The 17,270-nt window shown below is 36.1% G+C and overlaps 2 protein-coding genes across 2 annotated transcripts; both read left to right on the top strand.

Moving 5' to 3' along the window:
- Positions 1-402: 402 nt before the first annotated feature.
- On the top strand, positions 403-5,436 carry LOC140223815 (DNA-directed RNA polymerase II subunit RPB2-like; the record flags this gene model as incomplete). The annotated part of the gene is given in 3 exon segments (XM_072303924.1): positions 403-719; positions 1,787-1,973; positions 2,524-5,436. Coding segments are annotated over 3 exon segments (2,631 nt in total), but the record flags the coding sequence as incomplete, so codon positions are not given.
- Positions 5,437-6,564: 1,128 nt separating this feature from the next.
- On the top strand, positions 6,565-14,809 carry LOC140225488 (uncharacterized). Its single transcript, XM_072304582.1, has 6 exons — positions 6,565-6,723; positions 8,155-8,477; positions 10,758-10,895; positions 11,580-11,729; positions 12,095-12,149; positions 12,735-14,809. The coding sequence occupies exons 1-6, from the start codon at positions 6,681-6,683 to the stop codon at positions 12,797-12,799; spliced, it is 774 nt and encodes a 257-aa protein (XP_072160683.1). The 5' UTR covers positions 6,565-6,680; the 3' UTR covers positions 12,800-14,809.
- Positions 14,810-17,270: the final 2,461 nt, after the last annotated feature.

Below are 17,270 nucleotides of genomic sequence, written 5' to 3'. Positions count from 1 at the left end.
TTTCACCAGTATACTTTTCATGATCCAGAATACATTCACAGAAAAATTAAAGATGTTGCTGAGTAGTTTTATCTTCTGTTGAATAAATAAAACATGTGAAAAATTAGGCGATATGTATGTGGTTAGGCTAATTCCGATTAAAGCCTGCTGTTAATAAAGAAAAGTACTCAAAAATGAAAATATCGAAAATACTTGAATTTTCATTTCTTAAACGTTTTCAACGTTTTAGAACCTGGACCTTTTGGAGCAGCAACACGAAGTAAAGTCAAGAAATAATGCTAGATCTCATGCATTCAGATGCGTTTATGTGTGTAAGTCAGGCAGCTTTGACGTAATTGTAGGTATTAAAATTTAATAATTGTGAAAACTCTGTTATTAATTCGAATTGTGTTCCACTTTTAGGTAAAACCATCGTTAGACGAAGCCTTTGTAATTCAGGAGCAGAACGTTGCGCTCAATTTCATCGGAGCCCGTGGAGCGAGACCTGGTGTGACCAAAGACAAGAGAATAAAATATGCTAGGGAAATTCTGCAGAAGGAAATGTTGCCTCATGTTGGAGTGTCTGACTTTTGTGAGACAAAGAAAGCCTACTTCCTTGGTTACATGGTTCATAGGCTGTTGTTGGCTGCACTTGGACGTCGAGAGTTGGATGATCGTGATCACTACGGGAACAAACGTCTAGATCTTGCCGGACCACTGCTTGCATTTTTATTCAGAGGGTAATTATTTATAATTTTATCTTTCCTCTTCGAAGCATTTCAATTCGTAAAGTGTATTTTGAGATCTGTGAGAACCACTTTACTAGAAGTTTCCAACAAATTAAAATGATGCTTTATTGAAGTTTTTCTTTTTTATCATATTTTATATTAAAGCCTCAGATGAAGGAATGAGGCATACCACCTATTTTGAAAAATCGTGGAATTGGAAATTTTAAAAACTAACATAAATCAAAGTGAAGAATTTTACCTCAAATTCTGCGACATCTGTTTACTTTTTTTTACGAAATTTGAAGGCAGGGTCTGTGACGCTCCAAAAAGTCTTTGAATATAATTAAATTTTTTTTTAATTTTAAGTCTTGAATTGGAAATTTACTCAAATTTTGAAATTTTTACATCATCCTGTCATTTTGTTTTCGACTGATAAGGAGATTGGTCTTTTTATCTTCTCGCATAGAGAATTCCGAAGTATCAAATAGCATGGTCTGTGTGTCATACTTTTGCCATTCTTCAGATAGGTAACAGAGTTAAGGTGTAAGAATAGCAAGTTTCTACTTTGGGGGCTTTCTCCAAAGTTTTGAAAATTGTCCTGTACATCGTTGAAAGTACCTCAAATTTGTTTTAAAAAACCATCGAAACTCTTTGATTTTACGAACTAGACTAACTCTGTGAATAATGCTGAGAGTCCTTGAACTTGTTTTTTAAAAGCTTTCATGAATCCTATAGGGACCCAAGTTAAAGAAAAAAATGGGAAAAATATTCAATTTGAAGAAATAAAAACTGAATTTGGTCACAAATAAGTATAGTATTTGATTCGAGAACCAATCGTTGTTCGACGTGGCACGTTTTTTGCTGTCAAATCCTGTTTCTATTCCCTCGAATTTTGCAATTTTTTCAGTAACAAAGCAATCTCTAGACTGTTTACAGACCAGATTTTCATTTTTTTAGCCAAAGACTCAACATAGTGTGATGTATCAAACCTTAGTTTAACGACCATTGGATCTCAGGATAAATTACATCGAGGTGATTTATCAAACTGATGTCATTTCATCCATTTGTTGTCTTAACAGATTATTCAAGAACTTAATGAAAGAGGTGAGAATGTATGCACAGAAATTCATCGACCGGGGAAAAGACTTCAACATGGAGCTAGCAATCAAGACGAAGATAATCACAGATGGACTCCGTTATTCCTTGGCCACAGGAAATTGGGGAGATCAGAAGAAAGCTCATCAAGCGAGAGCTGGTGTATCCCAGGTGAGCACTATTCTTTATAGTTAATACATTTTAACAGACTCTGGAAGTCTCTATTCTTCAAGATTAACCTAATTCTGCTCTAGAATTATTCATGGAAAAAAAGGAGAAAGTACGTTAGGATGAACTTCATTCCCCTGTTTCCCTCTCAATAGCTCATGCATTGCCAATAGATCAGTATCTTTTAAAATTTATTTTATGGAACAGGTCGAATGGATAATGTGGTCACTGCGGTGTGGTGTGAATGTGCCTACAATGAGGAAAAGAAAACTTGGTTTTTAAAAAAAAAATCGCATTTTCAAACCTGCAATGTGCCATAATTCACTAATATTTGTGTGCCGTGAGTTTTATTTCTTCATCGATTCTTTCCATTTGGAGATCAGTCTGGTTCCAATTAATCCAAATAGTTGGGAGTTTTGTTTAACAATAACTAAATAATCCAATTAACAAAAGAGTTGTGCAGTAATCTTAAAAAATAATAGCCATGAAAGCACAAACAAATCTTGAATTTAATATTAAACTAATTAATTTAACTTTATATTAATTTTTTCAGGTGTTGAATCGACTGACCTTTGCTTCAACCCTCTCACATTTGCGGCGTGTCAACTCCCCAATTGGTCGTGACGGCAAACTAGCCAAGCCTCGTCAGTTACACAACACACTGTGGGGTATGATCTGCCCTGCCGAAACACCAGAGGGTGCTGCTGTCGGCCTGGTAAAGAACCTTGCCCTTATGGCCTATATCTCAGTCGGATCTCAGCCGAGTCCTATCCTAGAGTTTTTGGAAGAGTGGAGCATGGAAAATCTAGAAGAAATCGCACCCTCAGCTATTGCAGATGCCACAAAAATCTTCGTCAACGGCTGCTGGGTGGGCATCCATCGTGACCCAGAGCAACTCATGGGTACTCTCCGCAAGTTGAGACGTCAGATGGACATCATTGTCAGTGAAGTATCCATCATTCGAGATATCCGTGACCGTGAAATCCGTATCTACACTGATGCAGGGCGAATCTGTCGGCCTTTGTTGATCGTTGAAAATCAGACATTGCTCCTGAAACGAAGCCATGTGGATAATCTCAAACAGCGTGATTACAATAATTACAAATGGCAAGAACTGGTATCTAGCGGTGTGGTAGAGTATATTGACACACTAGAAGAAGAAACGACCATGATTGCCATGTCACCTGAAGATTTACGACAAGACAAAGAATATGCTTACTGTACAACTTATACACATTGTGAGATTCATCCAGCTATGATCCTCGGAGTTTGTGCATCCATTATTCCGTTCCCTGATCACAACCAAAGTCCCAGGAATACTTACCAGAGTGCTATGGGTAAACAAGCCATGGGTGTTTATATTACAAATTATCACGTTCGGATGGACACTCTAGCTCATGTACTCTACTATCCTCATAAACCATTGGTAACAACAAGGTCTATGGAGTACCTGCGGTTCCGAGAACTTCCAGCTGGAATCAACTCCATCGTAGCTATCCTGTGTTATACCGGTTACAACCAAGAAGATTCTGTCATCTTGAACGCCTCTGCTGTAGAAAGAGGATTCTTCAGGTCTGTGTTCTTCCGTTCTTACAAAGACTCAGAATCAAAGAGAATCGGAGACCAGGAAGAGCAGTTTGAGAAACCAAACAGGTCAACTTGTCAAGGAATGCGTAATGCAATTTACGATAAATTAGATGATGATGGAATAATTGCACCTGGTTTAAGAGTTTCTGGTGACGATGTTGTTATCGGAAAGACCATCACTCTGCCCGAAAATGATGACGAGCTTGAAGGCACAACAAAGCGATACTCAAAGAGAGATGCCAGCACATTCTTGCGTAACAGTGAAACAGGGATTGTTGATCAAGTTATGTTGACGCTAAACAGCGAGGGATACAAGTTTTGTAAGATTCGAGTACGTTCTGTTCGTATCCCCCAGATTGGTGACAAGTTTGCCTCGAGGCACGGTCAAAAAGGTACCTGTGGTATTCAATATCGTCAAGAGGATATGCCGTTTACCTGTGAAGGTCTTGCTCCAGACATCATCATCAACCCTCACGCTATCCCCTCCCGTATGACAATCGGTCACTTGATCGAGTGCCTTCAAGGCAAGGTCTCCTCAAACAAAGGTGAGATTGGTGACGCAACACCATTCAACGATGCTGTGAATGTGCAGAAAATCTCAACGCTCCTCCAAGAGTACGGTTACCAGCTCCGAGGCAATGAGGTCATGTACAACGGCCATTCAGGTCGCAAAATCAATGCCCAGGTCTTTTTAGGACCAACCTATTATCAGCGTTTGAAGCACATGGTGGACGACAAAATTCACTCGAGAGCAAGAGGACCCGTTCAGATATTGGTCCGTCAACCCATGGAGGGAAGAGCAAGGGATGGAGGTCTGCGTTTCGGTGAGATGGAACGAGATTGTCAGATCTCTCACGGTGCTGCCCAGTTTCTACGGGAGCGTTTGTTCGAAGTATCCGATCCGTACAGAATCCACGTTTGCAACTACTGCGGCTTGATTGCCATAGCCAATCTGAGAAATAACACGTTTGAGTGCAAAGGCTGTAAGAATAAGACGCAAATTTCTCAAGTAAGACTGCCCTATGCTGCGAAGCTGTTGTTCCAGGAACTGATGGCTATGAATATTGCACCTCGTTTGATGGTTGTATCCTAAGTGTTATTTCAATTTATTTTAAGAGCGCTCATGTTACTGTGTGTAAATACTCTACTCTGTGATTCCTAACCTGTAATTGAGGTGGAACCCTAGTTGTAATTTTTGTGAGAATCGTTTAGTTTAATTAGTGTTTTTATCAGGGCACCAAAGTCAGGAAAAATCTGTTAGGTTTTTACAAATAAAGGTTGAAAATTGGAGAAAAACATGCGGACAGAGCATTTAGGCAACACTCAAAAGTTCAAAAAGATTTTACTAATGTTTTTCATTTAGCTGGTATTGTCAAAAATAGGGATTCTCCTTTACATAGGTCAAAAAAGTCCAGAACAATCATGGGATTCCTTTTTTCTAAATTTTCCTTTTCATTTTACATAATGTCTCATTCCATCTCTCAAAATTTTTGATTTCATGTCTCCAAATGTCTGATGCCATGTCTCCAATTGTCAAGTTTTCTGAATGTCTAGTTCCATTTCTCCAAGTGTTTAACACTGCAATTGCATTGCAGTGTTAAAATAATTGCCGTAGGTATCTGATTTTAAAAAAATTGTAAATTGATGAATTAAGATATCTGATTATAAGAAAATCGGTAAATTGATAAATAAAGGTATCTGATCATAAAAAATTGGTAAATTGATGAATCAAGTAATTTAGCACAATTGCAATTCTGAGAAAATAATTTTCCTATAGAATAACTCAAAACATTTTTTTTACTATTGACTTGTAAATATGAACATAGTGTTATTTATTTTTTCCTAAGTTCGTGTAATAAAAGTATTATTTTAAATTTGACTTTGGTTTTTTCTCTGTACCCCTGTAATGTAATAACATGCACTGAAAAGGATTCGTTGGAGTGCTAAGAATTTTTCGTTTTTCGGTTAATTTTATAATGATGCACTCTTAAGATTATTTTTTGCCAATTTTTCTCAAACCAACTAACTATGAATATCTGTCAGTAGATTGTACCTAAAGCAAGGACGGAACGCATGTCACAAATATTTGAAAATTTTTGTTGAAACTACTCATCATCTCAATACATATTGCTTCGTGCTTTTCTTATCAAAGTCATCTTAATAATATATTTGCTTTTTCGGGTGTTTCTACTGACGAAAACGGGATTGAAACTCAAACTATTGTCCCTTACTGATGAGTGAGAAGTATTTGCAAAATTATAACAAGTTCAGAGTACTTTAATAAAAATTTAATGGAAGAATCCTTCGAGCAAGATTGTTAAAAAATCTTAGGTTTGTCAAAATTAATTTAAGGTCGATTTTTCATGAAGCTTATCATGCCGGACAGAATGAAGCAAAAAAGCAAAGAATGTTCTGATTGATTCTTTACAATCTGCCAGATTTGCTCTCCTTGCTTAGATAAAAAAAAAAAAAATCTTTTTCAGCAAGTAATTATTTCCTATTTTTGATTGCTCTTCGCTGAATTGCTTCTAGATGTTGAAAAATTCCCTCTTTTTTGACCCAATCGAAGTTCTTTCCATATAAAATCTCAGTTACTTTTAGCAACCCTTAATCTATTTAGTTTTTTCTCTTATTGTATCCTGTCACAATTTTCATTTATTTCTTTTTATTTATTTATCTATTAATGTCTCGAGATTCTCAGGAAGAACGTCATTGATCCACTGCAATACTTTTTTCGAAAAATCGCGCGCATGAAATTTTACAAGTTGTCCAACTACGGAATAAATACAATCACTGCCAAGGCCGTGCGCACAATGATGCACCGATTCCAATCTAGCATTATTATCGAGTAAAAATCATTTTAAATTATTCAAAAACCAATTGATGATCAAATGGGCTTTTCCTGGGCTAGAAAATTCCTCTAAATAAATATGAGGTTGATTTTCGATAACATAGTAATTAGTAGTGTAATATTTCAACATTGGTACCTACTGTAGCTGAACTCCGATTCACGTTTTCTCGTGGGATGAATAGGCTCTTGCTTTCCTGCACATTGCTTTGCTTATTGCTTATGCCGAAGTGGTGAAGTGTTCCTCATTCCGTGCTTCTGAAAACTTGTGTAAAATGGCAGACATATCTCAAGAAGATCTGAAGAAAGAGATCACCGGTAACTAAAAATTTCTGATACTACTGCATTTCTTACTGATCTTCTCTGCAAATACCCAGTCACTCAATCTTAGCTACGATTTCCGATAGCGAAATCATTATTCCTGAATACTTGGGGCATGTTTTACTAATCACGAATCTATCTTCGTACCGAAGCTTCACTAGCTTGGTGACGCTTTGCCCCCACGAAGCTTTTTGGGTTTCTTTCGCCTCAAATCTCGACCGATTTCGTCTCTTTGCTTTGGAGGCATTACTTCGGCGTATTTTGAGATTTTCCACTCGATGCTACTAGCCTTCCCCCTTTTTCTTGTTTGTTTATTAGCTGATGCTTTTTCAAGGTAAAAGCTACCATTTTCCCCATGGAGCCTGATAGATGAATCTCTCTAGGGTGAAATGACTACTTCCAGACCTATCCGGAGGAATTCTTTTAGAAATTAACTTTTTTCCCTACATTTTCCCGACGTTAGCCTTACTAACTCCCCAAGTCACCGAAAATAATTATTTTGTCTGCTGACTGGAATGCAACATTCTATCATTACTTGTACTGAGCCTGGCTCCATACTTGTTTTCCCATAATGAATGCATCATTTCCCAACATACCTATGTGCTTACCTTGTCTGAACTATAAGCCATTGAACTTGAGGAAGTAGAGACAAAGAGCTTCATCTACATCACTCAAATTTTTTCTCTAATTCTTATCGGTTTCCCATTTTTCACTGAAATTGATCACTAATTATTGCCTTCAGACTTCTTGGATTAGAAATTTAGTGGGATATATTTTTACACCTTCAATCTTGTCAAAGAAATCGCTGTTTAAATTTTTCGAGATTGTCTGAGTAACCTTTAGTTAGTTTTTTCTCCATCCGTCTTTGAATCCCTTTATAAGCCCCCTAATCAAAATCCAGGCACTCGTAAAATTTGTAAATATTTATGTCAGGGTACCTCTGTTCTTACTATGTGCGAAGTTTTATTCACCCCTCACTGTTCACCGAGTCTTGGAGGTTTCCTCTTATCTCTTTCATTTTTTTTACCTGAAGATAGATTTCAGTGGCTCTCGGACTGTAGCTGTTTTTTTATTTTTTTTTTTTTTTTTCCCCCTAGGTACTAATGGATGTGAAAAACCTCAGGATCAAAGAGGTTGACGGAGTTGAGAACAACCCTCCTCACCCCCCACTCCTTCTAAGAAACAGAATGAGTTCCTTCTGTCGTTAGGAGAGTTGTTAAGATGATCGATGAAGAGATTCTGGAATGATAGCTGAAGTCTCTTTCAGTTTTCCTGTGTGCAGAAAGTTCTTAGCCTTCACATCCCTTTATCACATTCAGTTTCAATTTGAAAGGTGTAACATTATACGCAACCAAGCCCTGCAAGTGTTAATTCTTGTTTCACTCTGAGTTATTTTTACTTTTTCTATCATAACTACTCTTATTTCAGCAATCCTCAAGGATGCGGAACTCTCCACCCTGACCGGAAAGAAAGTACGACAACAGATAGAAGAAAAGTTGGACATTGACTTGTCAAGCCGGCGGAAGGAAGTAGACGAACTAGTTATGGAGTGTCTGCAAGAGAAGAAAGATAAGTCTAAGAAGAAGAACGGCTCTGCTAAAGACGCCAGCGATGATGAGGAAGAAGAAGACGAAGAGGAGGATGATGAGGAAGACGAGGAGGAAGAAGAAAAGCCCAAACGCTCTGCCAAGAAACCCGCACCTAAACGCAAACAGGCCTCAAGTGACGAGAGTGAAGATGCTTCAGAAGAAGTGAGTATTAAGCGAATGTATTTATTGAACAGTTTTTCGTTTGACTACGTAGACGCTAACCAACATCATGCAGTCTCAAAATATTCACAGTCACTTTATTTTTTTATTGCAGTAGAACTATGAGCCAACGCAAAAGTTTTGCTAACTTTTAGGGTTCTTCTCTCTATGCATAGCATGGTAGTGCTGGAACTTCACATTGATAAATAAATCTCAATGACATCAAGTTTAAAAAAAACTTAATTTGAGATTTTGTCGTAAGTAAAAACCAAGAATATAGACCCCGAAAAATGTTACCTATGTCCATTTTTGTCTGTAGCTTTTATACTCATGTCTGAAAACTAGTTAAGTATATGGTGAATGCTGTCTTATGCAGCTTTCAACTACAATAAGTATGTACGATTGTAAATTGTAGGTACCATACATTATCAAAATTATCATATTGATAGCTGCATAGATGGTAATAAAAATAATATTTCTGTTATTTCATCTCCCATTTTCCTTAGCTTGAAATATTTGTTTGTTTGTTTTTTGTTTTTTTTTTGCTTTATTTTTATCTTTTTATTTGTTTTTTTTTCCATTTTATTTTTCATTGTACGCATCAATCTAATCGTGGGTCTTATTTGAAGCAACACATACATTGAAGCTGCTCTTCCGGCACATTATGTTACAAAATCCCGAAGCAGTCAAAGTGACAGGACTTCTGAATTGCGCAATTTATGCTATTAACACTACTGAATTTTTTTCTGTTTCTTTTTATTATGGCCACACGAGTTCCCATCCCTCTTTCTAATTGGCTGATTCTACTTCTCTCTCATTTTGATTGATTTTTTGTGCAGCCCATTACAGTCTATTAAGTCACCTTATCCAGATTCAAAGATAATTATGGCTGAATCACTTCTTTTTACTTCATTTCCAATTCTGTTTACGTGATTTGACTTTTAAAATATTTAGAACATGGTCATTTTTCTGAAAGTATAAACGCAATCAAGTTACTTTTTTTTAAAATTTATCATATTGCGCTGCGTGATAAATCTAGTAAATACTATTTAAATTCAAATTTCATTTTATCTTTGTCAGTATTCAGCAACTTTGGGACTGATTTCCAGCCTTTGCGGTATAAATCTTCAAATCAGTTATAATATTTCAAATGATCAATTTTTCTAAATTTTGCCAATTATGTAATGAATAATCAAAATTAATAATTTGCTCGGTCAATATTTCAATAATTCCTTTTAAAGTGTTGAATTCCAAATCCTTTCAATTCAGTAGGACTTAAGCATAATCTTGCAAGCTACGCAATCTCAATGGTGAGATGCTTTTTCACTTTCCTCATTTTATCTCTCGCAATTCCATGAGTTAAAAATGACAACTATCATGGTATGAATGCTGCTAACTTCCTGCAGAATCAGATCAAACGTTTAGCTTGATTCTTGCACTTTGGTCGCTTGTTTTCTTTTTTTCTCATAACTAACCTAGTGAAGGATAATAAAGAAAAAAATCTATCAGTTTTTTTTTATTATTATTATTATTTTTTTTTTTTAAATCTTGTTCTGAACATAAATCTCCAAAAAATTAATAGAATTTTGGATCTGGTATCCTCAGAATAGTTTCATGGCTCTTTACCAAATACATTTCTTCTTGAGGGAAAAACTTTAAAGGATCTGCAGGCTCTGCCCTGTCTTCTAAGAAATGGGGGAGAAATTGAACTTGGCAAGACAAACGATGAATGAAATCAATATTAAGCAGAAGGTAATGAAGTCCCAACTGCCACCGCCAAATTTTAAAGGATGATTGTTTTTCTTTCTTTCTGGAGAATAGTAGTGTGGATTGTTGTGAAAATCTTGAAGGATTTTGCCGGTCCAGTGAAGATTAGAACATTTTCAATAGAATCCATACACCTGTTCTCTTGTGAAGAGGATATTGTTTGATGAGTTTTAGCAATAGGTAGCTAATAAGACTTGGTTCCTTTCTGCTTAATGCAGTCCAAACTAGAACGGAAGCATCGTATGTTGAGACAAAAGTCAAGTATTGTTTAGGTCACCACTCATCAGTGGTGCCATCTGATTGCATGAATTAACCTGTTGAGTGGTGCTGATTCTGAGATAATCAGAGATTGACATTTGTCTCACCATGCGATGCCTCTGCTCTATCCTCTTTTGCCCGAAGGTGTTCATTCTCAAAAGCTTTTATCTTTTAAGTAAGGTCGGAAAGATCTCATAATTTTTCTGTCGATGAAATCCATGTCCAACGAATCCTAACAGATCTGTTATTATTTTCCAGGACAAAGATGATGATTACAGTCCATCCAAAAAGAAGGCCAAGGCAGCGAAAAAGCCAGCCAAGAAAGCAGGACGCAAATCTGCCAAGGGCAGTGAATCAGATAGTGATGAAGACTGGGGCAAGAAGAAAAAGGCTGCTGTAAGTATCAGGATGATATCTGAAAAGATGAGAGAAAATATGCTGAAGTTCAACACATCGCCAATAATCATGGAATGAGCATTCTGTCCAACGCCAACATCTGCAATAAAGTTCACCCTCGTTTTGCAATGAAAGTGGAAGCTCCCTTTTTGCTAAACGCTGACAACTTTAATGCAGCATCTCCGCTATAATTTTATTATGTGTTGCATAAAATATTTTCAGTTTTTAAAATTTTGTAGCATCTAACTTCATTTATATTTCACCACAAAGCTACTTGACTGAAAATCTTCTTTGAGATTCCACGACTTAAATCAATAGATAAACTCTAAAAAGAGGTATTTTAAAATGTAATATCCCTAATATCCTCCAATATTTTACTGTTCAAAAGGCAAACAACTGATCATATCTTGAAATATTTTTTGCCCTGCCATAATTATTCCAGAACAATTTCAGGCCATATTATTCGTTAGTTTTTCTGTTAAAGAAAGTCAAGTATGAATGAAGTTTAAAATTCTTGAATCGAGTTCGTTGTTTTAAAAATTTAGGTATCAGTAAGGAATTTTACTGGAGCCTCTAAGGTGGCGCTTAAAACGCTGGCTGCAGTCTCAATTTGCATAATACAACTCCGAATATGATGTATTGAAACTTCAAGCATTAACTCCTGTCGTTCTCTTTTCTTTACAGCCCAAGAAAGGAGGCGGTCGTGGAGGTGGCGGCTACACAAAAGCCCTGAAACTTAGTCCTGAATTATCCGAACTTATGGGTGAAGACGCTATGCCCCGCCACGAAGTAGTCAAGAAAATTTGGGCTCTAATCAAGGAGAAGAATCTATATGTAAGTTCATTTTAAGAAATAAGCTGATGCAAAAATGAGATCAATTGCAGTGTTAAAAATGTTACCCTGATCTCCCTTGTGTCCTTTCTCCATGCAATATTTCAGCAAGGTTATTAGCAACTGGGAAAACCCAGCGAATTAAATGTAGCAAGAAAAAACCACAATAAACCATGGAAACTTGAAAAGGAACCTTTAAAACACAGGAAACTGCTGAGTAACCTGGTAAAGAAAAAGTTAAAAGAAGTGATTGTGTAAATATATCACCTTCTTTTGACTTGATTTGATCTAGTGTTTATTTGAATAAGCGGCTGAAGTTGTACTGTTATGATTCCACTCTGATTAGCATTTATTTTTTATTTTTTCAGGACCCGAAAAACAAGCAATTTGCTATTTGTAACGATGAACTATTCAAAGTTTTTGGTAAGTTCTTTGTTGTCTTTTATTAAACAGCACTATGAATATTTTGTCCCTGTCAAGGGTAGAAATTATGAGACTCAAAGAATAGTCAACTTTTCTAGTTTAAAAAGTTAAAAATTTGTTTTATCTGAGGAGAGAAATCAGAGGCAATCTTCGTTAATTTATTTTTTTCCCTATAAGATGAATATTTTTAAATTTTGTTCGGTGCAAATAAATCTATTGCACCAAAATATTCTCAAATCTGTTGAGACTTCAGGCTCCAGTCAGTTTTTATCTGTCTTTCGGTCATTCTACTGTAATAAGTGTGATAACAATTTCAATTTAATCCACAATTTTAATATTTTCTTGAAGTTAAATCTGAAATTGTTTTGTAAAGGTAGAAAGAAGATTTTTAAAGATTCATTGCCTTTACTTTGTGCAGTTCACTTCAAATGAAAGTAATAAAGAGTGCGTTCCGGTTATGACAAATTTTGGAAGTGAATTTTGCCCCATTAGAAGTATTTCAAAGCTTCTATAAATGTTTGTGAAGAAAATAGACTCTTTTAAAAGGAAACTTCGTTTCAAACTGTGTTTCTCTTTCGTTTTCAGGTGTTAAGCGTTTCCGCACATTTGGAATGATGAAGCTCCTAAAAGACCACTTCATCCCCTCATAAGAAAAAAAATCTCTCCTAGAGGTCATCGTTTAATTTTAAATGTATTACTTCCTATTTTTGGCACCGAACCATTTTATTCAAATCGACTTAAACAATCTCTCACAATTTTTACAAAATTCTTTTTCATTTAAATTTCTTTTGACCTTTCAACGTACCAGGCTTCGTTTTTTTTGTAATCTCTAAGAAGATTTTTATCCGTCTAATTTGACTCTAATGATTACTTTTTGCCACGCATCTTTACAATCAGACTCTAATCAGTCAATAAATTAAAAAAAAAACACTACAATAGTGAGGTTTGAAGTGTTGATCCTACTCTAAGATTGTCTGATCTGTGTGATAATTTAATAAGATTATTATCCGAGAACAAATGGAAAAATTTTAGGGTTTCTACCGGTTCATCCTTTCCTACAGTAGTGCGTTCGTCCTTCAAATTTTTAGCTTAGTTTTTGCGTCACCTCTCAGTCTAAGAAATTTTTCTCTCAAATTCTCTTTGTGTAGCCTCTTATGTCCTCAGTTTACCTTTAGTATTTTTAAGGTATAAAATTTTTTTTTTTTTTTTTTGACAAATCGTAGAGAAGGTTGATTGTTAAATCGTGATTTCCTACTTTTCTACGATTGGTTGAAAAATAGTCCAATATGCTGAAGGTACAGTTTGCGCAAGAAGTCAACGCAAGGTCATTGTCTCAAAAAACGCAAACTTTTCGAAAAATTCAGAAGGTTGTCCAGCGACTACTGAGAAGGGTGCCTAATTTTGACTCAGATCGATCCTCGGTTTTATCATGGATGAGCTAAGCAAACTTGGTTTCGGAAAGGCGGTAAAATCCACAATATAGGTTGAATTATCAGGTCGAAGTTAAATTACCCCAAGCAATCTACTCTTTTGTTCCTTTTGTGTGAAAGTTCCTAAGCAATCTATGCTTAATATTTCGTCTCATCCGAAAATAATGTGGCTTAGGATTTTGGATCTCTGTTTACATAGCAAGAAAATGAGGACTCAAGCTTTTTTCCCTATTTCTCTCTCTCTCTCTCTCATTTATTTTTCCAAGCACAAGTTCGTATCCTGAAATTGATTGCCTCTCTATTGTCTGTCGTAGTTTCAGTCCCCAGTTGTATTATGCTTTCACCCTGAATATTTAGGAAACTGAGGTGGATTCGGTTTTTTCGTTTGTGATCACAGTGCTTAGAAAAAGAAACCGGAATCTTTAGAATAACAAACTGGAAAGGGAAAAAGCTGAGGTGACAAATCGTGTGTTAAAACTGTAGAAAGTGTAAAGGAAGCAAGTAAAAAGTTGGAATGTAAGCTTCAATCTCATACAAAATAATCTAAAGAAAAAGGGAAAATTCAATCAATAGTTTTCCATTTAATCTAATTAAATGAGTTTTTGAGTAATTGAATTAAATCCTGATTTTTTTCTTGTTTACTTTGAGTTTTGTTCATGTCTTTCGATAGTTTCATTATTCTTGCTGTGGCCTACAGTCTCCTCCGAGTTTGTTTAGTTCACCGAACCTCGTTCATCCTGTATGAATAACATTTGTGATTTTTATTTTGTATCCTTAATTTTGAAACTAATTTTATTTTAAGTTTAATCTTTTACTGTAATTTTAGATAATCTGGATGCATAGGTAGTTTATTTGTGTGACCTTTTTTTTCTATTGCATCTTGTGTGCAATTTTATGTTATTTCTCTCGTCTCATTACCTATACTGGTATCATTTAATGAAAATTATCTAGCATTTTTCTCTTAGGAACTCACACTATAATGACTCAATCATTTTCTAAAAATTTATAAGCATTCCTTGCTTCCTAGTTTGATGTTCATTGAATGTTTGTGTACTTTTAAGTTACGTTTTAAGCCGATTCGTTTATCATAAAACGCAGATTGCAGAGTTGAGCCCTTGTGGCTTAAATTTTGGTTAAAACAGCTTACTCGGGAAATTTTTCTGTATGAATGTCAAGATTGTACTACCATCACCAGTGTGAATAAATCCGATTTTTATATTCTGTGGTAAAGAGTTGTGCTTTTTACATTCATTCTCCCAAATCTTAACTTTTCCCCGGCCCACACACAGTTTTCTTTCCTTTTCTTTTAGTGCATTTTCTGAAGGAAGAAAAGTAAACCACCAGTAAGAAAAGAAAGTAATCACAGTAAGAAAAGTAACATAATAAAACCACCCACCAAGGTTGGACCTTGTGTCGGGTGGGGTCTTATTAATTGATAAATAAAAAAATTTTAGGTATAAAAAAATATATATATTGTAGTGGCGTGGCGTGAATTGCGATGTATCGAATGTTATGCCATTTAAACCTATAGTAAAGACTCGATTTTTAAGGTGTTCGCTGCGAACACTCTGTTTATCGATCCTTTTCTATATGTTTAAATGACTTAACAATCGATATATCGCAAAGCACGCCACGCCACTGATATATTGATTTTTGCCGGCTTGAATTTGGTGTACTATTGAGCTGTAGTAAATGTTGCTTTTTGCTATGAATATTGAGAGAAATTCGACAAATTTCCCCTAAAACGCAGTTTAAATAATATTACAGTCAGTAATTCACGCAGGCCTCCTTGTGTAGTCAAAAACCATGGGAAATGAATCAACACCTTTGTTGTAGGTAGCATGGTACATTTTATTTTGCATTAAAACTGAGTATAATATGAAAACTTTTTGAGAACCTCGCATCAAAAGCTGTGAAATACAGTTCACTGTAGGTAAAGATGTAGATAAAGAGCCCAAATTATGTATTTCAACTTGTATCACTCAGGTGTATTCAATTCGCCTTCAATTGCGTTTGCCGCAATTGTTATTACGGATATGTTGTGCGTGCCGATTTTTGCTCGTTACATACTCTATTCCGTAAAGACGTTTTATGCGCGCACGTAACGCACTCTGTTGAAGAAAGAACGAAGTACACATTGGGCGATTCATTTACTTTCTACTTCAACCGTTCACTAACAGAGTGCACTACCTTCGCACATAAACGCCTACAGAGAAAGTATGTAACCAAAATTGGCTTGCACAACGTACTCGTAACAACAATTGTAGCAAGCGCTATTGAAGGCGAATTGAAAACCACTGAATAGTTCACATTGAAACACATTATAGCTTCAATTAATATTGGTATTGGTGGAAAAGTTTGGAGGTTTTATTATGCAAAATAAAATATACCGTGTAAAAATTTACATTCAATCCAGATAGAGTCTGTTAATGTCGCTTTATCTCTCTCTCACCCATTGCGTGATAACTCGGACAGCTGCGTCATCTGCCGGAGTGCCGCGTGCCTTCCTTCCAAATTTCCTAACCTCAAAAGTTCGAACTTTCGTCGTGGTTTTCGCATAGAGTACAATAGAGTCGCAAAGTACTGGAGCGCCGATGAAGCCAATCCATTAACAGGCGTTTCCGAGCCACGTGTGCTCCGAAAATAGTGAACCATTTGCGAACCCAACGGCATTTTGTAACACGGCGGCTTATGGAGAAATCAAGAATTGCTTGTGTTTTTTAGGTATTTTATAATTCAATCAGCATTAATTTTTGCAAATTTTGCTATTTAAAGGTAGTCAAAGCCATAATGAATCCATTGATGTATATTACTCCTGGATAATATTCATATTGGGATTTAATTTCTGACTTATACCAAGTGTGAACCAACCGGCATTTCTTATCACGGCGGCTTACGGGGAAAGCAACGACTGCCTGTGTTTTTTCGACATTTTTTATTCAATCGATATTAATTTGTGCAAATTTTGCTATAATTAGATAGTCAAAGCCATAATGAATCCATTGATGTATATTACTCCTGGAGAATATTCATATAGGGATTTAATTTCTGACTTAACTACCAAGTTGTGAACCAACCGGCATTTTTTAACACGGTGGCTTATGGAGAAATCAACGACTGCTTGTGTTTTTTCGACTTTTTTAAATTCCATCTATATTAATTTGTGCAAATTTTGCTATCAATAGATATTCAAAGCCATAACGAATCCATTAATGTATGTTACTCCTGGGTAATATTCATATATGGACTCAATTTCAGACTTATTACCGGCCTACTTAGCTGATTCAATGTGTGTGGACCTAGCCGACGAACGGAGCCGAGTCGGGAGTGGGGAGGTGGGGAGCGCTGAGCGCGAGTCTCTGCGTATGCGTCGTCGCTAGTCGCCGCACACTAGTCTCCGGAGAACTGGACAAAACAGCCTCGAAAAGTGACTTCAACGGCGATCCAGTACTTTGCGACTCTATTGTAGGGATGTTCCGATTATCGATTACTAACCGATTAATCGATTAATCGGTTACCTTTCGATTACGATTAGTACTCGATTACGTCTTCCCCGATTAATCGTCTAATCGATTACTTCAAACGATTAATAAAAAATAATCGATAATCGTATACAATCGATTACTTCAAACGATAATCGATTAATTCAAACAAAAGGTTGATCCACCTCCAGCCATGGGTCACGTCAGAT

Source organism: Bemisia tabaci, chromosome 9 (assembly GCF_918797505.1).
Source record: "Bemisia tabaci chromosome 9, PGI_BMITA_v3".
In the NCBI taxonomy this organism is placed as follows: Eukaryota; Metazoa; Arthropoda; class Insecta; order Hemiptera; family Aleyrodidae; genus Bemisia; species Bemisia tabaci.
This window is presented reverse-complemented; position numbering and strand designations above follow the sequence as displayed.